At 40.2% G+C, this 24,736-nt stretch overlaps 1 protein-coding gene across 6 annotated transcripts in view; it reads right to left on the reverse strand.

Annotated features, from left to right (window-relative positions):
- The window catches only part of THRB (thyroid hormone receptor beta), a 384,988-nt gene that overhangs the window by 60,612 nt on the left and 299,640 nt on the right, over positions 1-24,736 (reverse strand). For all 6 annotated transcript variants that reach the window (XM_049628887.1, XM_049628888.1, XM_049628891.1 and 3 more), the window contains one exon: positions 15,520-15,780. In XM_049628887.1, coding sequence (XP_049484844.1) covers positions 15,520-15,780 — 261 coding nt within the window. The remainder of the gene's footprint in view (positions 1-15,519; positions 15,781-24,736) is intronic.

The raw sequence follows: 24,736 nt of genomic DNA on the forward strand, positions 1-24,736 counted from the left end.
ATGTAACTCAGTATTTCCCAAACACATCTGATCATAGAACCCCATGTATCTGGTAACATCTGCTACAAGTGTTCCGTGAAACCTATTTTGAGAAACACAGAACTCCGTTCTATGAATATATTGCTGGAAGCAAGACCATCTATAAGGATACATCACCTGGAAGAGCGGTCTTTTTTCCCAGATTGCACCGAGGGCAGACATGTTTTTGGTTTTTACAAAGGAGGAAAGCGACCAGCCAGAAGAGGTGGGCAGGACACAAGGTCATGCAAATCCCAAGTGGCCACAGAACAAGACTGGGGCCTTTAGGCTCTGGGATTGAGTCTGTTTGGCAGGAATAGAAGCTCAAAGCCCTCCTCTTTTAAAACAACTTGTACTCTTTGTTTCTAATTTTGCTTTTTTTCTCTGTTAGTATTTGAGAAAAACTTTTTTTGATAGTTCCAGCCTGTTACAGCTCTTTACTAAAAGATACTAAGGGGAGGCTTTTGTTTGCAATCCATCACCAAGAACAATTTGCTTTTGCAAAAATGTGCTTGAAAAAGCAACAACATGGTTTACTAGCATAAAGGGAATGGATTCTGATCTGGTGTGATGGGAGAGAGGGCTCTGATGAGAACACTGTGGTGGGAACAACACACTCCTGGGGCCCAAGACGTCAAAAGCAGCCCCAGTAACTGAATTGAGAGCTGTCCAAGGATATGGAGGTTCTCAGAAGGCAGTCCTGGTGGCCTCCCCCACTTGGATGCTCTTTCTAAGCCCAAGGTCTGGAGATTGTGTTTTATTTCATTAAGGTGGAGCGGTTTCCCTAGCGTAGTCATGCAAAAGATACCACAAACACGGTTACAACAGCCTCTTACTAGATGAAATGTGTCAGTTTATAGACTGAGTGAGGTAAGCCCTTTGTAGTTCCACAAAGATTGGGTCAGGCCTTAGGCCAGTGGTTCCTGAACCAGCAGCATTGGTATCTCCTGGAACTTCTTATAAATGCAAATTCTCTAGTCCCACAGAGACTTTGTGGGGTGAGGCCAGGGATTCTAATGCAGGCTAAAGTTTGAGAACCAGGACCTAGACCAAATGAAAAACGTATATATGCAGAAGCGAATACAGACTAGCACCTGTAAGGCTGGGAGTTGAAAGAAAAGAAAAGCTTTTGAAAGATATTTTAGACAATTGTTATCAGCACTGATTCTTCTCTCTTCTAAGCCAACAGTGGAATGTTTGCTCTTTTCCACGAATGAACATTTGATTCAAAAGCAAACCTTTAATGGCTGATATAGTCTGACGAAGCTTGGGCATCATAGTCCAGAAAACATACAATAAAGCTTCAGTTTGGTGTGACTTTACTTAGAACCCTGGCTAAATTTATTATTTAGCCATAATTATTTAGCCTCACTATTATTGGTGAGGTCTACCACATGTTATTTTCATAACCAAACAATAAGACTGGTAGGCAAGTATTTCCATTCACTTTACAGAGTGGAAACTGAGAGGTTGGTTTTCTCACCCTTACGTAGCTTTTGGCTCTTGATTTGCTATTTTAGAACTTGCTTGTCCCACTTCTCCGCACTGCTTTTCTAAGAAGAAAATTATTTCAATGTTTTGAAAGTTCTGGGCCACTAATTATATGTTTCAACATAAATTCAAGGTTACTAAAATGACTTATCCGCTTTTCCATACAGGAGCCTAATTTAATGCCTCTTCATATATTTATTTTGATCAATGTTTTCCTCTATCTCTAGAAAGAAAACCTCTTCAACATTTCACATTTTTATGAATATACTTTATGTTTAGCATGAATATCACAAAGGCATTTATTATTATGTACTCTTTAATTAATGAAAGAAAGTAGATCCCTTTTGACTTAGCTTAATGTGCTAAGATGATGATTTCATTGAAACTCACATGGATGGACTTGATTTGAAAAGTTGAGTGGTCGTTTGAGTGGGGTGGTTTTGACATTTAACAGCTATCATAAACTTTCTTTATTGCAGAATAGCATGTCACAGGTTAATTTTAAAACAAATTTCCCTAATAATAGGAATAATGAATGAATGAATAAGGAATGATCGAGTCACCTGCATTTACTTTGCTTTTTCACCTTTAAGAACAACTAGTGCAAAATCTAGGCTCTGCCACAATTGATGTGGTTTTCGAAAGATTTATTCTTTGTTCATTAAAGGCTCCATTCTTTCACTTGTATTTAAAAATGTTATGGAGAATAATTTAAAGGTTCAGACGGAGTAGTGATCCCTGCTACAGTGTGGATGGACCTAAGTGGAAGCGGACCCAGTCCATTTGCATGCTTCCATTTCTGTGCAGCTCAGTAAAGGCACATCTATAGGGGCAGGAAGTAGATGAGTTGTGGCCAGGGACTGGGTACAGGAGTGAAGAGTAACTGTAAATCGGTTCAAAGTTTCTTTGGGGTGATGGAAATGTTCTAAAATAAGATTTTGGTGATGATTGCAAAACTCTGCAAATATACTCCCAATTATGGAACTCTACACTTAAAACAGAGGAATTTTATGATATGTAAATTATATCTAAATAAAGCCTTATAAAAATAGATGTGGGGTTACAAATAGCTTGAGCTAATTAAAACTGATCATCGAAATAAACAGAGTTAAAAGTTCGAACCATTTATATATCAATATCATGTGTAGGAGGAAGACGTAGCCTTCCTCTGAAAATTGCAACCCAACTAAAAAGACATATCAACAAGCAGAAAACAGTATCTGATGCACGGAATGCTTCGTGTGTTAAGTGAACGTGGAGTGAAGTGGAATTATTACTTCTGAAACAACACCGGTGACACTCTTTCTTCCTCTTCTCTAAGACAAATGCCAGTCATCCAGTAGAGTATTGATTACAGCTTGGTCGTCAACACAGTTGCTGCTCATCTCCAGTCTAGGCACAAAGCTCACCCAGCACGTCTAATTGGAAACCCCATGCTGGTCTCAGTGAACTTTTTATTCTCAACACATGGCACAGCGCTGGGCACACAGAATATGCTTAGGAACATTTTTGGTGTCAATCAAGATGATCCGAATCTGGTGAATTACCCAGGCATGTTCAGAAGCTGTAAAAAGAGGTGGTGCATGCACCGTAAGTGCTCTAGTAACATCTCATGACAGCACAAGGAAATAAATGATTCGTTCCGAGGGGGAATGGAGAAATAAGCAGAAAGGAAGTGATATTGGGGCTGGCCTTCAAGGAAGCAGTGAATAAAAGAGGATTTGTAGAAGAGTTTTCAAAACTTGGATCTACCTCATGTTGGTACGCGGAGAGCCAAATCTAGAAATGGTTCTTCATTTTATTTCAAATACCAGAGTAGCCTAGAAAGATACATAGTTGCTATCAAGATTAACCTAAGATACATTCCAATCTTATTGTTTTGTAATGTAGTAGGATTGGCCTGTGGAAAGAAAAGAATGTCCAGTTAAAGCATGAGAAGAGAATAAAGAGGCAGCATCTGTATCTGCTATCTTCAGAGATCTTCAGACTGCAGAGAATCTGCTTTCTGTCCCTACCACAAAGAAACGTGTCCCCCAGGTATCATACTGTCATGCCAACTTTAAAAATGTCATAAGTGACAGAGAAGCAAATAACTTTTACTCTTGAGAAGTTCATCTGTAGCGTATTGAATGGATGCTTAATAAGAGGGCTTCTAGAAAATATACTTCCTTCCAACCCAATGAGATAATGTACAAGCTTGTCAATAATGATGGAAACCTCTTCACATGAAGATGAAGGAGGTTTGGAAAAGTGGGAACTATTTCTGAATGACACACTTAAATTTTTATAGGAACAAACATCACATGATACAGGTTTTTTGGTTTTTTTTTTTTTTTTTGTAGCATTTTGGTCAAAAGTACAGAATCTGATTCTAATCATGAGGAAACATCAGTCAAACCCAAACTGAGGGACGTCCTACAAAATCATAGGCCTGTACTTCAAACATGTCAATGCCACAAAAAAACACAGAAAGGCTGTTAAACCATTACAGATTAAAGCAGATAAAAGAGACACAAAAGCTAGATGAAATACATAATCCTGGCCTGAATCCCGGACCAGAAACAAAACTGGAATAAAGAACAATTGATCGTAGCCTGGATCAGCCCTGTCAGGAGGCTAAAGGAGTAGCATGGTTTGCTAAAAGAGCAAACCCACGAAAGCCTCCAGAGACAATCCTTTCTCCAGCCCTGGTCTCAGTCTCTACCCCCACTCCTGGGAGGGAAGAGAGGTGGGCACATTTTATGAAATTTACATAAAGTCTATAGATTAGATAATGGTATGCATCAATATTACATTTCCTGATTTTGAGCACTGCAATGTAAGCTTTCTTTTTTTTTTTAATAATTCTTTTTAAATGTTTATTTATTTTTGAGAGAAAGACAGAGTGCAAGTAGGGGAGGGGCAGAGAGAGGAGGGAGACACAGAATCCGAAGCAGGCTCCAGGCTCTGAGCTGTCAGCTCAGAGCCCGACGCGGGGCCCAAACCCACGAACTGTGAGATCATGACCTGAGAACCAAAGTCAGATGCCCAACTGACTGAGCCACCCCAGGTGCCCCTGTAATGTAAATTTTCCAGGAGAATTTCTTTGATTTTAGGGGGCGCTCTGAAGTATTTAGAGTTCAAGGGGTGGGTATGATGTCTGCAAGTTACTCTTGCCTGATTCTGACAAATACAAACAAACACATACATATATTCTCACACACACTATGGTAAGGTAAATGTGGTATAATGGTAACAACTGGTGAGTCCAGATAAAGGTTAAATGGGAGTTCTCTGCATTATCCAACATTTCAGCTGAGAGTACTTTGAAATCACACATAAAATTGAATTTATAGGTTTGCCTTAGCAGATCTTCCAAGAAAACATGCAACTCACTCACACTTGAAGATGGTCATTTTCTACCAGTTTTGTTTTTCCAATTGAACTCTTAAAAAAACTCTTAAAAACTCTTTAAAAAAAGTAATCAAATTTGCAATAAAACAACAATCAAATAGCCTTCCATTCATCTAGGAAAAGTATGTCATATTAATTATATATATATATGTATGTATGTACATATATATATGTGTGTGTGTGTGTGTGTGTGTATATATATATATATATATATATATATATATATATATATTAGTGGTGATTGCCAGTCTTATATTATTGATATTGCAAAACTTTTTTTTTAAATCATAGAATGGGCATTTGTTTTCTTTGTTTGGGGAAGAGATAAGACTCAGACATAGAATGATCACTTCAAAGGAAAGTTAAGAATGAGCATATCATGTGTAACCAGAAAGGGATAACAAGAAAGCACTATTCCCTACGTTTGACCATAAATATTAAATAGGACGAACTCCTTGCAGATACCTGTTTCCCTGGAAACCCATTCAACTGAAAATCCTGCAAAAATTAACATGTATTTTTTTTTTCTCCCTTAAATGGCAGGAACATCTTTTACTGACACATTTTTGACCTTTAGTTTTATATCTTAGGCTTAGTATAAGAAGTTCTTTCCAGATCTAAGCAAACAAAGAGCCAAATAAATATCTTTTCATTAATTCTGAGGCTGGGCTTAAGATAGTAGGACCTGTATAAGCTGCAACGTGAGTAGTTGAGGTAAAATTTGCCACTCATTAAGTATTGCCATCTAGACTAATAGACCATCAACCTCCCCCCCCCCCCAACCACTCTTAACTCAAATGCCAAGTAACCTAACAGAATAGATAATTGAATTAAATAGTCATACTTGCAGTACCATTCTATGTTTTCAGAGGCAGTAAAGTTCAATAAAGTCAAGTCCCTTGTATAAGTCAATACTGACAAATGTCATGGGGATAGAGGTTCACCAAAAATAACTCTGTTTCAGTCAATGCCATGGAGAATGGCTTTTGACCATGGAGGATTTCTGATTCTCATTTCCAAAGCCCAGTTGATTTTGGATTTCTGGTGTCTCTCTAGTGTGGATGGAGAAGCGGGATCCTATTTATTTCAGTTCAAGTTAAGGAGGATGAATTGGTCCAGAACTTGAAAAGCTGATTTCTAAATAGAACTCCTCAGTGGCATCAGCCACAGAGTAGACTAACTACGGAGAGAAACCATCCCTGTGTCAATATGGGTCGTAAGTACAGGTGAAATGGTTTCCCAATATCACTCTTGCCTATTTTGTCTGCAGTGTCACTATAATGCAGGCTACCTTTGGTGCAGAGTCTCTGCATTTCCAGGGGCTGTACTCAAACCCAAAGCCTCTGCCCTGGAGAGGTAAGGATATACTGGCCACCAATCCTTTCAGAGAATAGATTTATTATGGAGCATGAGTATGTCTTTTAGAAACTGACGGGGTAAAAGCCCAGACTTACTGGGGAATTGAGAATGGGCATCTACATAGACTGAACACTTCTGTGCTCCTCTCCAAGGGAGGTAAGACCATTGAAAGTGACGGTGCAAAGCAATTGATTGCCTAATTTGTCCTGGAGTTGCTATATTTTTCTGGTAATCACAGTTTAGGTTTTGGGGGTTAGTACTGATTTAGTGTATTTTGTCCTGTTTTCCCCACAAGGGGAAATATGGTTATTGTATTGGAGTAGCAGATTAATGGTGCAGATTAATGTCCTTGGTTCTTTATGGTCAATCAATCTCTGATTATATTCTTTGCTGGAGAGAATTAGTGATTTATCCAAGGTTAAATACCTGGTAAATGTCATACCTAAGAGCCAAACCATGGTCTTCTGTTCTCAATATTCCCTATGTGCCTACCAAATGCTGGGGAACATTCCTAAGATTTAATACAGTAGGCCAGCTAAGTAATTTGAAGATTCTTGAAATAACTTTTTTTTCAGGGTTATTGAGGTACAATTGACAAATAAAATTGTAAGGTATTTAAAGTATACATTGTGGTGATTTGCTGTACACATACATCATGACAGGATTTCTTCCATCTGGGTGATTTAACACATCCGTCACCTCAAATATTTTATATACATTTTTACATGCAATTGTATATAAATGTACACAATATTGTATATATATAAATATATACAATGTATAGATACACATATACTTGTTGAGAACATTTAAATTCTCCTCTTTTAGCAAATTTCCTTAGACATTACAGTGCTATCAATCTTGGAATATCTTGATAGCCCCAGATCAACATGCCATTCAAACATTTGTCCAAATTTTACTGGAACCTCTGTGTTCAGTGTCTTTTTTGGCAAGAGGTGATACAGGTGATGCGGTTCTTTAGAGCACTGCGTCACAGACTGAACCGTGGGTAAATGCCACCTCTACCGCCCAGCACACAACCTGAAAGCATGCACATGACAGTCCTGCTCCTTATTTTCTCTCTCTCTCATCCATTCCCTGCTATCCTCACCCCTTCATGGCTCCTTCCAGTCCATTCCTTCCATTGCCATTATTGGACCCTGTCAAGGGAGAAAGGAATCCTACCCAGTTCATCCACTTGGAGACACTAGTGACTTGATAAGATATCCAGCCAGGAGGTTTGCATTTGGAAAGACCACAGGGAATTCAGGACAACCTGTGGGAAATGTCTGGAGCAGGGAGATTCCAGTGGTCACCTATGATGTCTTTGTAAGACTGACTCTCCCAACAGTACCTTTTCAACTTCAGTGCAAGCTCTACAAGTTAACCATCCACATTGTACATTATCTTGTTTGAAAACTACCCGTTGGAAGCATCCAGGGATTTGGTTGTTGTATCTGTTCCCCTTGTATCCATAGTATCCTCAGCATTAGAAACTTAAATTCTGTCATTATCTACTTAGCGGTTGTTCTCACATTGCGTTCTACATCCCTAACATCCAGTCTGCTTCGGGTCTTTCTAAGCTTCATTACAAAAATAATACACACAGAATCCCACAGTTCTGGGAGATAGGATCCCCGTTTTACAGATGAGGAGACTGAGACTAAGAGATTCGCTCAAGGCTCAGTGGCTGATTAACAGTAGCACCAGAATCTGACCTTGGACTGTAGGACTAGATATGCGCTGAACCCCTCTGCTCCTGTCACACTAGGTCTGACTGCCCTGCACCTTCCCCTGCATGTAGGCCAGTGTTTTCTCTGTGGCTTAGATTCTTTCCTTGGGGTGCCAGCAGTTTCTTTGCCTTTTTGTGTCATAAGGAAGTATAATGATGAAGAGCTCTGGTACTGGAGCCAGACTGCCAGAATTAAAATTCCAGTTCAGCTCCTTTATGCTTTTCTTGGTTTCTTATTTAAATGAAAAAAAAAAATTTAAGTAGACTTCCCACTGGGCACAGAGTCCAATGTGGGGCTTGAACTCATGACCCTGAGATCATGACCTGAGCTGCAATCAAGGGTCAGATGCTTAACTAATCGAGCCACCCAGACACCCCTGAATTTTTAATTTTTGAAAGAGATTGAAAAATATCTTGGCTGTTGCTTAGACTCTTCTTTCAATTGTTTGTGCCTCTACTGTAGCTGTGTATGTGATGTTTTGTTTTGCTTCTCTTCATTTATGTTTATATGGTTGTCAATGTATTTCAAAGTCAGAAAGGGGAACAAAAACTGGAAAAGGGGAGCCCGAGGCTGAAAGAATGTTTCTGTTCCAAGAATAGTTATGTAGTCTCTACTAAATGGCAGGTGCTATGCTGGATGGTTTATACTCATTAACTTTCATCTTTACAACAAATCTGAAAGCCAGATATTATGAGCCCATTTAAAAGTAAGTAGACTGAGGGTCAGAGAGGTTAAAAAAATCTGCCCTGCAGTGGTAAATTTAAAAGCAAGAAGTTTACCTAAGTCTGTCTGACTATAAGCATATGATCTTAACTTTTAAAGAAAACGGTACAAGTTATTCATTAATGCATTCCTACTGTAAAAAAATCTTGAATGCAGTTGTATGTGGAGTTAGTATTAGCACCCTCCTTTGCTCTACTCTTTCCTTTTTAAGGTGCCTAGTGTCACTGGTTGATGTGTATCCAGGACCTTTTTCTGTGCACATTTGTGCACTCACAATGATACAGACTTTTAAAACTCCAAATGGGATCCGACTATACTTAATGTGTGGTTGCTTCTCTATTATGTATTCCTAAAAGGACCTCTTTTAAAGAATCTGTTTAGGGGCGCCTGCGTGGCTCAGTTGATTGGGTGACCGATTTCGGCTCAGGTCATGATCTCACAGTTTGTGAGTTCGAGCCCCGCGTTGGGCTCTGTGCTGACAGCTCGGAGCCTGGAGCCTGCTTCGGATTCTGTGTCTCTGCTCTCTCTACCCATCCCTTACTCATGCTCTGAGTCTTTCTGTCTCTCAATAATAAATAAATGTTAAAAAATTTTTTAAAAAAAAATCTGTTTATTTTTCTAGTGGATACTTTAGATATGCCATAAGTTATTTGAGCATTCCCCTGTGGACAGACATTTGGATTGTTATTAATTTTCAACAACAACAACAACAACAACAACAACAAAACAACAGAGGGGCAAAGAAAACAGGGTGAACACAGATCTTGGTCCGCTTTGAGTATTTCTATGGGATAGAGTATTGTCAGACGGACAGCTGGGTCAAACCGTGTATGCATTTTATGCTGTGATAGACACTGCTAAATTGGCCTTGGAAAGCCTGTGGTCTATCCACTGCTCTGTGCTGTATCTCAATGAAAACTGAAGTTGGATGAAAGAGCCTTGAACTTCTGATGTTTCCCTTCTTTGCTATTGCCCTGTTTCCAGTTTTTTCCCCCTCCACTCCAGCTGATGGCTTTCCTTTCTTCTCTTGCCCTCTATTTCTGTCTGTCCTGATCTACTTACGGGGTGCTCTTTCCTGCACTTGAAGTATCAAGTCCCACAACTCCCCTGCACATACCAGAAGCTGGTAGAGAGCACTTACTCTCATGCTGATGGCTAAGGCTCCTAGAGTGCGCTTGAGGTATATGAATCACACTGTGCTCTCAGCTGGGACTGCACACATGATGTATGGTGAGTAGGGGCAGAGTGGAGAGTGGAGATGGATGGAACAGATGGTCGGACTAGTGGAAGGGCTCAAGCTTTTTCATCCCCTAACTTCTAAAATACTCATTTACCTGAAGATGTCCTTGTATTTTACTTAAGGACAAAGATAGCGATCACCCGCTGAAAATGTGAATGTCTAACTTGAAGGATTATAATGCATACAATGGCTCTCATTTTTAGAACACTTTGTTATTTTCGTAAATGAGAATTATATATCATTTAAACCTGTCATCATTGATTTGATTCATTTTTTTCCCCTTATGAAGAGCATGAGTTAATAGTCTGGCCCTTTGCTGACATAAGATACTGTTTTAAAAATTACTTTAACTTGTCTAAATCTTGGGGACTGGCTTAAAAAATTAGGGTATATCTATAAGCAAGAATAATTTATAGCCAATAAAAGTCAGAATTCAGAGCAATACTTAATGACAAAGGAAAATGTTCATGATGTGTTGTTAAACATTAAAAGCTGGTTAAAAAATGGTATGCCAGTATGATCCCGTGTTTAGAAAAAATAGAGATGCATAGAAAAAAGAGATATACTGAAGATTTTAACACTGCTTGTCTTTGGAAGATGGAGTTAAAAGATTTATAAAAATTATTTTTGTTGAAATTTTCAACTTTGTACATGAACATGGGAGGATTTTATGATGAGAGAAAATAACTTGTTTGTAAAATTATTTTCACTCTTTTTTTTCTTGTCTTCTTCCAATCTAAGACTCAACTCTTTTGATATTAAACATAGAATTGACCTACAGAGAACATTCAGTGAGATCACCAGACTGCTGTTCACTTTCTTCTAACCCAGCAGGGGAGGTGGGTCAGTCCTTGCCTCTCTCCTCCTACTGGGAGGTCCCTGACTGACGTTGACCACAAACATCTAAGGATGGAGGTCTGATTGTCTGGATCCAAACCCTGCTGGATCCAGCTACAGGAGTGCACACATCCATCTGGGACTCATCCTTGTGGGACTGGTGAGACCCTGTGGTTCTGAAGAGAAGCTCAGGAAGGCATGAGAGGTCTGCGTGAAGAAGCCTTCTAAGTACTTCGAGGAGGATCAGGGCCCCAGCCAAACAGAGTGGGATTCTCTGAAGGGTTCAAGTCCCAGAGGGATGTGTTACCAGGCTGAGTGATTAAATAGAACATCCAGTTGGCAATTAAGACAACCCAGGCCTAGGGGCGCCTGGATGGCTCAGTTGGTTGGGCGACTGACTTTGACTCCGGTCATGGTCTTGAGGTTCGTGAGTTCTAGCCCTGCGTCGGGCTCTGCACTGACAGACAGCTTAGAGCCTGGAGCCTGCTCTGTGTCTCCCTCTCTCTCTGCCCCTCCCCCGCATGTGCACGCTCTCTCTCTTTCTCAGAAATAAAAATAAACATTAAAAGAAATTTGGAAAAAAAAAAAAAGCTAAACCAGGCCTAAAGGAAGTATTATCAAAAACAGTGACGTAGTTGGCTCTCCAGTCCCAGTCAAGAAAGGGAAGAAAAATGCACATTCCCTAAATGTCCACTAGGTGGCAGGACCTCTCCTATACTAAGAGTTTAAGAGTATGCATTCTTAGGCATTTCCTCCTAATTGTTTTTAACAATCACCCAGAGGGCTGGCTAAAAAAGAGATTCTTGGGCCTCTTTTCAAAGCTTCCAATTCAGCAGTCTGGATTGAGGCCTGAGATTCTGCATTTCTGACAAGCTCCTGGTGTAGTTAGTGCCACTGGTTGGTGCACTTTGAGCACCACCGAATGTATCATCTCAGACTCTGGGAAGGAAGGAGGTGGGCAGGAGTAGGATGTGGTCCTTGTGCCTAAGCAATCAGTTCAGATTGTGACAAAAACTCCAGGGAGGTGTAGTGTGGAGACAGAAGGGTGGCTTGGGGAAGGGAATGGGGTCGCTTGCTTCTGGTTGGAAATAGCTTCTGGTACTAGAGCAGGTTTGAATTGTGGGCTTTGCAGCAGAATGTTAGGTTGCCAGAGTTCTCATTCTAGTTAAATGTGTTACCAATTAATTTCTTTAGAAGGACTGTAGCGGATAGAAACACAGGTATATGCAGATGAAAATGAAACCGGTGTTCAGACCAAAATGAAAACCAAGACATTGAATATGTACCATAAATAAGCGACAAGAAAAACATCAATAATTCTATAAAGCATAATTATTCGAACCGAAGGACCATTTAAAAAATATCTGGTCCATTATAGCTCAATACGTGGTTATACTGCACACGACTGTGACATAGCTGTGGCCATGCATGGCTGACCAGGCAAGTTTGACAATTCCTGACTGGTCCAGTCTCTGTTCAGTGATGTGAATCCACTGATCATGCATTTGATAGTCAGTGGTAATGTCAAATTGCTAGAAAAGTTTCTGATGCTTACTGTTAGTCTGTATTTGCATCAATAGAGAGTAACGATGACAATTTGTAGAAGGGCACTCATCCACAAACCACCCTTGGAGATGCACTGATCTAGATGGGCTACTTACTGACCTGAGAGACAGCCTTATTGTGTAACTCAAGCAGGCAATTTGTTCTTTTGGCTCTTGCACTGTAGATCCTTAACTTTTTGTATCCTTCGGGACAATTTAGTTCTTGTTAATTCCATTTGGGGTCCTTGAAACGGGGCTCTTTGGATATACTTTCGGTCTTGATGCTATTTTTCATACTCAGACATCAAGGGTAATGTCCTACATATAGCAGGCATTTAATAAACACTGATGGGATAAACGCATGGAATTGTAGCCCAGGACTGAGATATCAAGCATGCTTGGGGGCTGGAAAGAGATAGCCAGGAAATAAATATCCAGCATAAATGGATATTAAAACAGAACTCTCCTCACAGTGATTTTATACAGGTGGCAGACGGGCAGAGCAGAGGAAGAAGAACCAACTCCAAGAAGAAAAGAGCGACTAATCAAGTTGTTTCTCTGGCCTCACAGGTGCCTCCCTAAATAGAGTTGTCCACTGTGAATGAGTAAAATTCAGTTTATACGGTTCATGGGCCATGACAACATTGGCCTTCCTGTGGCATTTTCATGCTCAGCCAAGCCATTGACTCATGTTCATGCCAAGGTGAACCCTGCTGGTTACTGTAGAAACTACCAGAGATTTTTCCTTAGTTGTTTTCCTTTTTTTTTTAATTTCTTATTTTTTATTTTTATTTTTTTATTTTTTAATATGAAATTTATTGTCAAATTGGTTTCCATACAACACCCAGTGCTCATCCCAACAGGTGCCCTCCTCAATGCCCATCGCCCACCCTCCCCTCCCTCCCACTCCCCAATAACCCTCAGTTTATTCTCAGTTTTTAAGAGTCTCTTATGGTTTGGCTCCCTCCCTCTCTAACTTTTTTTTTTCCTTCCCCTCCCCCATGGTCTTCTGTTAACTTTGTCAGGATCCACATAAGAGTGAAAAACATATGATATCTGTCTTTCTCTATATGACTTATTTCACTTAGCATAACACTCTCCAGTTCCATCCATGTTGCTAGTAGCTGTTTTCCTTTTAATACTAGAATCTTGGGGAAGGACTTTAATGTAATAATTTAATTATATTTTCTTATTAAATAGTTATCTGACTTTCAGCAAAGGAGAGCTTAATGAATGCAAAGTGGGTTATCAACCCTAATCCCCCCGATACGTCATGCCTTACCCCACACTCATCTGTCCTATTCTCCTTCTCCATACCTTACTAGGCACACAGTGGAGCACAAGGAATTTATGTGATTTAATGGTGCATAGCTAATAATACTGGTCACAGTAATAATGATAGCTGCCATTTAGAGAGCACTTATGAGAGGTACTATGCTAAATGCTTAAATATATTATCTTATTTAATTCTATCAACAATCACATAAACTTGCTCAAGGACAGAGCGGAAGGGCTAGGATTCTAGCCCAAACTTGTGACTTTAACCACTGTACCATAGTTACCGCCTTGGATCCAAATAGAGACTGTTTCCTTTTGCTTTTAAGGTATAACTACAAACTGAAAACTACAGTATTGGGAACTCTGGGTACCCAAGGCCAAGATTTTTTGTCAATGATGGAGACATAGATGGAGCCTATGAATGAATAAATGAGGGACTGACTGAATGAATGAGTATGGGTACCAACTGTGAATGAATCAAATTAGTTTGTGAGGTTCTTAGATGACGAGGATACTACAATTTCATGTTGGCATTTCACTGTAAACCAAGGAGTGACATGGTTTTGATGCCAGCTCATAAATTCTGAAGACACACTCTGGTTGCAAATTCTAAGACTAAATCTCAATTATTTCTTACACAAATTTGTGTGACCATGCACACACACAGACACACATTCTTGTCCTATATGCTCTTTCAAAAAAAACCTCATTTTGTTCTTTTTCTAAATACCCATTCAGTTTCTCAAATCCCCAAATAATAGAGAGGCAGTTCAAACACAAATCTTCCCATTCAGAACATGTATAGTTTGGACTACACTCAAATCAGAGCTCATACCACTATTTTATTATTCTTAGATAATTCTATTTTCAGTTGAAACAATGTACACACTCAACTTCCCAGGTCAACTGGTAGTTCTAAGGAGATTATCATGTGTTCTCTGAAAAGCTAAAAGACCAGCCGTTTTTTGATAGAATGATCATGTATTTATCTTCAAGTTAAAACGGTATGTAAACGTCTTTCATGGCTCATATAGAAGAGCCTTTACAGACTTTCATTAATATATCTTGCTGAGTGATTGCCAGATTTCCAAACACACAATCTAAAACTTAGTCATGAGTCAAAGTCCTTAAAGAAGAACCAAAAAGATCTTTTTTCCCCCTACATGCTAAATTGAAAAAGAATGGAAAGTCACATGAACGTGGACATTTAAAAGCACAAATGAATTTACAAAGCACACATTTTGGGGAGCCCTAAGACAATAAAGCGATCAGCACAAAGACATCTGTCAGGGTGGAGGCAACCTGAGGTAAAGACCAGTTAAATCTAATGCAATCAGGAACTTAAGGCCAGTTTAACACTTTTTTTATGAGGTGACAACCTCCTAACACCATAATCTTGCCTTTCAGGAAGATGACACAAGGATTTAATGAGTAAAAGAAAACAACTTAAAACCTCTCTTTTGAGCATGAATTGTCTATTTGGGTTAAAGGTAGTCTTTGAGATCCCATTAGCCATTGGGAAAAGAAACACACACACATGCGCGCGCGCTCGCGTATCAAAGGCAAGTAGTTATAGAACGATAGCAATGTCTATTTCTACTCAGATTCAAAAGCAGAGTTAAAGCCAAAGCTAACAACCCATCTGCTAATTAGAGAAATAAAAATGTCTTCTCCTCAAGTGTCCAACACAACATGAAACTGAAATTAACTGCTTTCCTTTGGGACTCATTTATTTATGTTCAAAAGAAGATTTGGGGATAAAGAAACCCTGCAACGGAACAGTTGGGGAAAACACATGGACACTGTGCATTGGAATAAATGGAGCTGAGCACACATTTACAACAGAGATTTTTTTCTGCTTGTTGAAGAAACACTTGGTAGGGTCTAATAAAAACCAGGTTACCTTTACATTTCTTCTCTTCTGTTTGGAAGGTCTGGGCACTTGGGACACTCTGATCATTCACATCATCATGATCCAGATGGAATATTGAGCTAGTCCAAGTGGCCTGGATGAGAGGTGGTGATGTCTGTTCATTTTTCAATGCGCTGCGCCTCTCCGCATGGCTCTTCCTATGTAGGCAGGCTTCAGACATTCCTACTAGCTTCCAGTCGTGTTCTCGGTCTGGACAGTGCTTTGGTTTGTCCCAGGCTGGAAGGCCATTTTCTGGAGGGTTGAAAAACACGAGATGACGAGCTGTTGGCATTGTCAAGATTTTGTTGAGATGCAGTTTTGGAAGGCGAGTTGTTTCTCAATTCTTTGGGGCTGACAGTATTCACATGCACCTCCACTTGACGGCAGTGATAAGATGCAGAATTTGTCAGCCTTGGGCATTTAGCCACCGCAGTTGGATTGGATTGCCTGTCGGAGTAGTCAACACGTTCCCCCTTATTTTTAGTGCCTAGAGAGACATTAGTTCCTCCATGGAAAGGCTGTGCTTTCGCCAGCCAGGCTTCCACAGCAATAGCCCAAGAGCAAGTTTACGCCAATTTATGTTACTACTTAGACGATCGTTTGAGGTCTTGAGGGTCAGGGCTGGCCATGTACACTTTTCAGATCCTTAGGACATAAAACATCCAGGATTCAGCCTTGTTTGACTTTGGTTTCATCACAGGCTGACCTGAGGGGCACCCTTGTTACTTAAGTGGGACATGCTCACGTGGTTCCTCAAAGAGTGACAACTCGGTCCTCCCTACCACCTTCTTCCCTAACAGCCTGATAAAAGGGACTGGATCTTCAAATGGATATTTGTAAATGTAGTCCCAAATAGGCAATGAGATCCAATGAAGGAAAGCAGACAGCGCTTTAGTTGTGGGGCCGATTAGCAGCCCTAATGATAGAATAAGCTCCGGATCTCTTTGGCTGAGGCAGAGGCAGTGAATTACTTATGTATATGGTGTTGTTCTTCCTATTTAATTTATAGGGACTTGAAAATCTACCCTCTAGAAAATAGGAAGAAGGGGAATAACATAATGAAAACTTTCTCACACTGATCTTCCCCGGTGGCAAACTTTACCTCCTTGAATGTCTTTACTGTACATGGATATAAGGTAGTAAAAATGAACAGGCTAATGTATGTATTTGTATATACAAAAAATTAAAAAACATAACCCATCTGGTCATCCATATTTCTAGAAATTCTTAGGCTACTGTCAAAATGAGAAAAATACAATATAGAGTTATACTTTTAAATTGATCATATACAGTGATTGAAAGACTGTAATTTATAAGTGAATTTTCCTTTATGCAGAAATTACCAAAGGAGCAAAGATATCCATATTAGAGAGAAGAGTCCATCCTGATCTGTGCATAGTATTGGGAGGTTTTTCTCTTTTTTTTGATGTTTATTTATTTTTGAGATACAGAGAGGGAGACAGAGTGTGAGCAGGAGAAGGGCAAAGAGAGAGGGAGACACAGAATCCGAAGCAAGCTCCAGGCTCTGAGCTGTCAGCACAGAGCCTGACACGGGGCTCGAACTCACAGACCACGAGATCATGGCCTGAGCCAAAGTCGGACATTTAACCCACCGAGGCTCCCCAGTATTGGGAGTATTAAGTAAGCTGCCTTTCTAACATTTAAAACGACTTTTAAATTATTTAATGCAAGGGTTAAAAATGCTTTAGGTTTTCATAAGCACCCTCTCTAAAGGACTAAACGTCTTCAGTTGTTGTTAGGATGGTTTCTCTAAAAGTGTGACCTACTCTCAGTCACTTTGGAGGCCGCATTTACCCTGTGAGATTTCAGGTTACTATGTGGAAATTCTAACACATGTACACTCTCTTTCTACTCCAGGAGGCGACTGTGAACATTGACAACAAATAATCAACATATGATTTCTTTGTCACAGTAAATGGAAATGCTGTGGCTTGAAATAACAAGGCCAGTAAGCAATAAGTCCTTGCAAAAAAAAAAAAAAATTCTACTGTGACAGCTTTTGGATACAACATTTGATCTTATTCAGAGAAGAGCCCTGAAAATTCACTGTATGCAAACGGCCGTTCTAGGCATTGTGTGAGATCATGAGTCCTTTTTCTTTGGAGATTACGTGGCCTTATTCAATGCATGGTGAATCAAGAAATCTGGACTCAACCACAGCCAGCTACTGTGCAATTACAGGTACCTATTCTCACTATCCATTAAAAGAAAACAACAGATTAAAATCGTGAGAGATTGTATTGCATTCAAATTAAACATATCTATGTAGAATCCATTCAAGTTTATTATCCGCGAGGGTTTGAGGTTTTCATGAGCTAAATATAAAGCAACTGAATGCAAGGGTTAATTCTGGGCCTAAAGAGATTGATTTTATTTCTACATACATAAAAAGGCTTCTGACCAATGCATGTTTCTATATGTCTTCTTTGTTTTCAGGGACTCTCTAAATCCTTGGTAAATTGCATCCTGTAAAGCTCCATGTTAAGTAATGCTAAAGTTATCACACTATTTTGTAAAGCCTCCAACATTTGATTTTTCTGCAGAAATTCTTAAAATTTGGTATCAATTTCCCTGATCAAACAGAAATTAAGAAATTCAGCCAAAGTGAGTAGTTACTGCTCCCTAGTGAAGGGAGCTAGTGACCACGCTTGGATGAGAGATGCTGAAAGGGACTCCACCCAAGGGGACATTCCTCCTTAAGCACAGCCTATTAAAGCTTGCTCAGCATGTCCCCTGGGCCAGCAAGAGCAGGGATTTCTTCTAAGCAAGGGAGGTTATGTTTGGGGTGAGGCAAGGGATAAGATTGCCATCCATTTTCCTAAGAAAAGAAGTTGAGATGGTTGGGGGAAAGGGCTTCATTCATGGGAGGCATTTGCAGGCTCGTAAATTACTGTCTGTAATTACATTCATGATAATGATATTTAGCCGCTTAATTGGCAAGTTTATTGGTTGGGGCACCTGCTGGGAAACCTGGGGACTGAGAACTCTTGGTTGGGTCATGGGAAAATTTGAGAGGATTCTATTTAAGGAGGATTCTTGATTCTTATCCTTCCATGAACAGGGCAACACATACAAGTCCTATTCCATTCCAAAGGAGGGATAAGATACCCACTACACCGAGCTCCTTAAATTCTGCCCATAAGTTACCTCACGTGTGTTTGCTTGGCAGTGCTGGTGTTCAGGGGTACCCTGCTATTTCTATGTCTAACGCTCATATCCTTTGGTTCCCCCCAAACTCAAATCAATGAGCCATATCTTCGTAGAGGGACTGAAATAGCAACAGATTAAGTCAACCATTCTCAAACCTTAGTGAGTGACAATCACCTGAGGCACTACTAAAGAACACAGAAGACCAGGCCTATTGAAGTGGGATGGGGCCAGGGCGTTTGTTTATTTGCTAAGTTCTCCAGATGATTCTGATACCCAAAAGAGTTGGAGATCCACAGAGTTCAGAAAACTGAAGGCAGGAAAACAAATTACTGGCAGGTTCCAGGTAAGGACATAGTCTCCATCTCACACCCTGATGTTTTTACACAGCCTTGAAGTAAATTTGCTTTATAATTAAACAATTCATCAACTGTTTTGGGATCAGCTGTGTGAAGCTTTAAAAGTCAGATGTTATGAAAATATTCTCAGTGCCATAATCATCAGGGAAATGCAAATCAAAAGCACAATGAGATATCACCTCACATTTGTCAGAAGGGCTAGAATCAAAAACACAAGGAACAATAAGTGTTGGTGTGGATGTGGAGAAATAGGAACCCTGGGGCACCAATGGTGAGAATTTAAATTGGTGCAGCCACTGTGGAAAACAATATGGAGACTCCTCCAAAATTTAAAAATAGAACTACCCTATGATTCTCTAATTCCACTACTGGGTACTTACCAAACAAAACAGAAACACTGATTTAAAAAGATATATGTATAATATATGACTTACAATAGGCAAGGTAGGGAAGTAACATAAGTGTTCATTGATAGATGAATGGATAAAGAGGTGCTGTACAAACACACACACACACACACACACACACAGAAAAATTACACAACCATAAAAAAGGATGAGATGTTGCCATTTGCAACAACGTAGATGGACCTAAAGAGTATTATGCTAAGTGAAATAAATCAGACTGAGAATGAAATACTGTCTGATTTCACTTATATGTAGGTAAAATCTAAAAAACAAAATGAATGAACAAACAAAAAGCAGAAGCAGATAGATAAATACAAAGAACAAACTGATGGTTGCCAGAGGAGAGGAGGGTACAGGGTGGGGAAAATGGGTGAAGGGAAGTGGGAGACACAGGCTTCCAGACATGAATGAAGAAGTCATGGGGATAAAAGGTACAGCACAGGGAATACAGTCAATGGTATAATAATAACAACGTATGGTGACAGATGGTAGCTACCTGTGGTGAGCACAGCATATTGTATAAACTTGTAAAATCACTATTTGTACACCTGAAACTAATGTAACATTGTGTGTCAACTATATTTCAATAAAAGGTCTGATATTAATTGGATATTATCTTATAGATGGTGGGTGAGGATGTAAATAAGTATTCCCCTGAAAAGTCTGTTGCTCTGGGCATTAATTATCTGGGACATGATGTGAACAATAGCAGCAATACACTAAAAATTTTTTAATGTTTATTTATTTTTGAGAGAGAAAGAGAGCAAGCAGGGGAGGAGCAGAGAGAAAGGGGGACAGAAGATCCAAAGCAGGCTCTCTGCTGTCAGCAGAGAGCCCAGTGTGGGGTTCGAACCCACAAACCATCACGTCATGACCTGAGCTGAAGTCAGATGCTTAATCAACTGAGCCACTCAGCTGCCCTGAAATACATTAAAAAAAAATTTTTTTTTTGTTAATGTTTTTATTTTTGAGACAGAGACAGAGCATGAGCAGGGGAGGGGCAGAGAGAGAGAGAGGGAGACACAGAATCTGAAACAGGCTCCAGGCTCTGAGCTGTCAGCACAGAGCCCGACGCGGGGCTCAAACTCACAGACTGTGAGATCATGACCTGAGCTGAAGTCGGACGCTTAACCGACTGAGCCACCCAGGAGCCCCACATTTTTTTTTAAAGGAGGATTCTAGGAATGACCATATCTTGTTATTCACATGCAGTGTGAATCCTTTGCTCTTTAATGGATTCTAGCTAATACCTGGCTTTTAATACTTCATATTCTAGACATCAAGACAATTAACCAATTTAATTTATCCAAGAAGAATTGGAGAAAATAAGTAGATAGGAGCATGTGAACTGCTACTAAAATAACCAGGCACACATTGGCCTGTGTTTCTCAAGAGGGTATAGATCGAGTGGCTGAATTTGTGTTAGATGTCTACAATTCTTGTGACTTTGAATGACACAACACCAGTCTAAAAAGTTAATTTTGTAAAAAGAAACAAACCTAAATCTCATTAATATAACTACCTATAGCCTATCTCAGGAAATTTCATTAAATAGGATCGGAAATAAATCTGTCCATCAAAAAAGGGAGAATTACATGGAAATATTCAAGTATTTCAGGACACAAAATCAAGCTGATACATTAGAAAAGCACTAAGGCAAAGGAAATAGGATTATGACAACGTGGTCAGTGAGGGTCAGCTGAGTAGGCTGGGATTTCATGGCACTTATTATAAGAGTGTTTAGTTTGCATTCAAGGCCATCAGTATTAGGCATTGAGACCCCAACCCATACTCTGTAGTAGGGGAATGTGTATACAGTGTGCTTTGCAAACCCAGGCAGTGTGTTGAATTATCACGTATAGCTCAGGATATTAAGTATGACGTCTCTAATTTCCATTCTAATTTTTTACTTGAGCCCATTAAGTTTTAGCTTTGCCTAATTCTCATACTATGTACATATCAACTGACTTTTATTTGTGGAGTCTGGTAGAACAGGAGACTAATGTTTGGCTGAGCATTTACTAAGGGCCAAGTATGGAACTAGGCATTCTTACTCATCTTCATGAACATCCAGGGAGGTACACAGTGACACTGCTTGATTTAAGAGGAACGTTACATTCAGAGAAGCACTTCATCTGCTCTTTCATACCTTTGTGCTGTTAACAGATAATATTATCATTATTTGCCTTAGTTTGATGAGTAGCCATTAGCCTATTAATAGTTATCATTTTTTTAATAGGAGTAATTTATTTTATTTTTTAAATTTTTTTTGAGAGAGAGGACACGAGAGAGGAGCAGAGAGAGGGAGACAGACAATCCCATGAAGAGCAGAGAGAGGGAGAGAAAGTGGGGCTCACACGAAATGGGGCTTGAACTCACTAAGTGGAGCTTGAACTTACGAACTGTGAGATCATGACCTGAGCTGAAGTCAGATGCTTTACCCACTGAGCCACCCAGGTGCCCTAATAGTTGTCATTTTATTCTTTCAAAGTTCTTTATCAACTATGTTTATTATTCAATTTTCTCAGTTACTCATTTTAATTTTTTTTAATGTTTTTTTTAATTTATTTTTGAGAGAGAGAGAGAGCAAGAGTTGAGGAGGGGCAGAGAGAGAGGGAGACACAGAATCTGAAGCAGGCTCCAGGCTCTGAGTTGTCAGCACACAGCCCAACATGGGGCTTGAACCCACGGACCCCGAGATCATGACCTGAGCTGAAGTCAGATGCTTAACTGACTGAGCCATCCAGGCGTCCCTCAGTTACTTATTTATATTCACAACTCTGCCTGCTTTCATTCTAAGCCACCTACAGCCCACTGTTCACAGAGCAGGCAGAGTGAGCTTTCAAAAATATACATTACTACAGCCAGAAAGACTCCAAGAGATTTACCCTTGTCTATCCCACCGAGCTGCTCCCCTGTGGCGTTGGCCCCTTGCCTTTTGTCTTCTGGCCGTGTGGGCTTTTTCTAACATGTGATGCTTGCTCCCACCACAGAGTCAGCTCCTTAATCCTGGAGTGCCCTTTCCAACTCCATACATCACCTCCTCTTGATGTATTGAGAACAATTACTGGGATCACCAACCCCTGCCCCTTTTACATGAAGGTTGGATTTTACCTTTTAAAGAACCTACCAGGGTTGCATTTCTCAAGGAAGATAATCGAAAGTAAAACCTAATGGTTTGGGGGTGCCTGGGTGGTTCAGTTTGTTAAGAATCTGACTCTTGATCTCAGCTCAGGTCACGATCTCACGGTTAGTGAGCTCGAGCCCCACATGGGACTCTGCACTGATGGCCTGGAGCTTGCTTGGGATTCTGTCTCTCCCTCTCTCTGCCCTTCCCCCACTCTTTCTCAAAACAAACAAACAAACAAAACCCTAACGGTTGGATCCCCATATGGACCTGGAGGCGACTCTGTTTTAGTGAACAGAGGAGAGAGGGAAGTTGGAAATCTGAGTCCCACTCTTTTAAGTGGCTGAAGGGTCCAATTTTGGAAATCACTGCCACTTTCTAAGCCTCAGTTCTTTCCATTTGTAAACTGACCATATAATGTTGCTCATAGGATTTGATCTGTTCTCAGCCTTCAAAGCCTAGATCTATTCAGGTTTTCTTGAACCATCCCATCCACCCTCCAAACTTCATTAACACTTTCCATGTATCTTTCTCTGTCCATGTGCTACGTCATAACTCATAATTTATGGGGAAATAGGTTCTACTTACATAAATGGGTTAGAAAGAAGCTTAGGGTGGAAAGCTGTGACCACGGGGCAAAAGCGCCCGAGGTTAGCTAGCGAGATAGTGTAATGGAATCACGAGTAACTTGTTATATCACCTGCAGGAACTTACTTTCCATCTGACGCCAATGTACTATTGTATTTTGATCACAAACTCCACTTGCCCCCCCTTTGGTTCTTCAACACACAAGTTAATAATTACTATCTGATTGTTTTCTCCACGTTCACGTGTGTAAGATCTTGTTTTCTTCACGTTCACCACGTGGGTAATATCTTGTGAGCTCAATAAATATGGAGATGAAAGGGCAGTTCGGGCTCTTGTCTCCTCTGGGATGTTAGCGTTTTTTTATACTGAATTCTCTGTTTTCTTGCTGGCCAAAGCGAAAACTCCATATTCATAGTCTGGGACAATGATTTAATCATTTACTTTTTTAAAAGAATTTGTTGAACACGGTGCCTAGCACGATGCCTTAATTACCATCGTAGCAATCTGGTAACTTTGCAAAGAGAAAACGATTTCCTAGGCACAGACTTCTTGCCTGTTTTCTTATCTAAGTCACTGATAAGTCCCAAGGAGGACTCAAAACTATGAAAACAACTTCAATGCAGATTTTCTACTGCCAATACTGTCTTCTCCAGACTGCTGAGAAAATGAAAACTGTCTTGCTTTTTAGCGGTGGGGTGCCTGGGTGGCTCGGTCGGTTAAGCGTCTGACTTCGGCTCAGGTCACGATCTTACAGTTTGTGGGTTTGAGCCCTGCATCGGGCTCTGTGCTGACAGTTCAGAGCCTGGAGCCCGCTTCAGATTCTGTCTGTTTCTCCCTCACTCACGTTCTGTCTCTTTCTCTCAAAAAAAAAAAAAAAAAGTTGCTTTTTAGAAGTAGGGTATAATAGTGGTTAAGAATCTGCACTCTGCTGATTAAGGTTCAAATTCTGGCTTTGGCATTTATCAGCCGTGTGACTTTGGGCCAATTGCTCTACCTTTTGGATCTCTCTTGAATGTCTATAATCCTTGTCTGTCTCTCCTCCGTAAGGCAAGAACTTACCATGTTTTCCCTGTATTACGGCAATGGGATCCATACTTCCCCTCCCCCCTCTATTGGACTCTGATCAACTTCTCCATCTCTCAGCTCCCACAGCACCAAGCACAGTGCTTTAACACGACAGGACCTGAATGAATATTATTTGGAAATAATTCAACATAATAGAGACAGGTCCAGATACTTCAGAAGCCTAACAGAGCACACAAAGACTTGCATCTAGCCAGGGATCTTCTGCACTGAGCCATCACATGCTCTGTGTGAGAGCTAGTCAGCCAGAGCTGGTTCGCATCAATGTTCTGCAACAAAAGGTAGCTTGCCCGTAATCAGATGCATGTCAGCCTTTGATTCATTCTGTGCACGGCGAAGACAGAAAGGGAAGCTAGACTCTGCTTGTCCCGGTCCTCAGACTGGGTGAACTTCCTGTTTTTACTTTGGAATTTGCTTAAGACAGGTGTAGCTTGTTTGCTCCCCAGACAAGTGGTGGAGAGCTTCACAAGGGACAC

Source organism: Panthera uncia, chromosome C2 (assembly GCF_023721935.1).
Source record: "Panthera uncia isolate 11264 chromosome C2, Puncia_PCG_1.0, whole genome shotgun sequence".
NCBI classification, from domain to species: domain Eukaryota; kingdom Metazoa; phylum Chordata; class Mammalia; order Carnivora; family Felidae; genus Panthera; species Panthera uncia.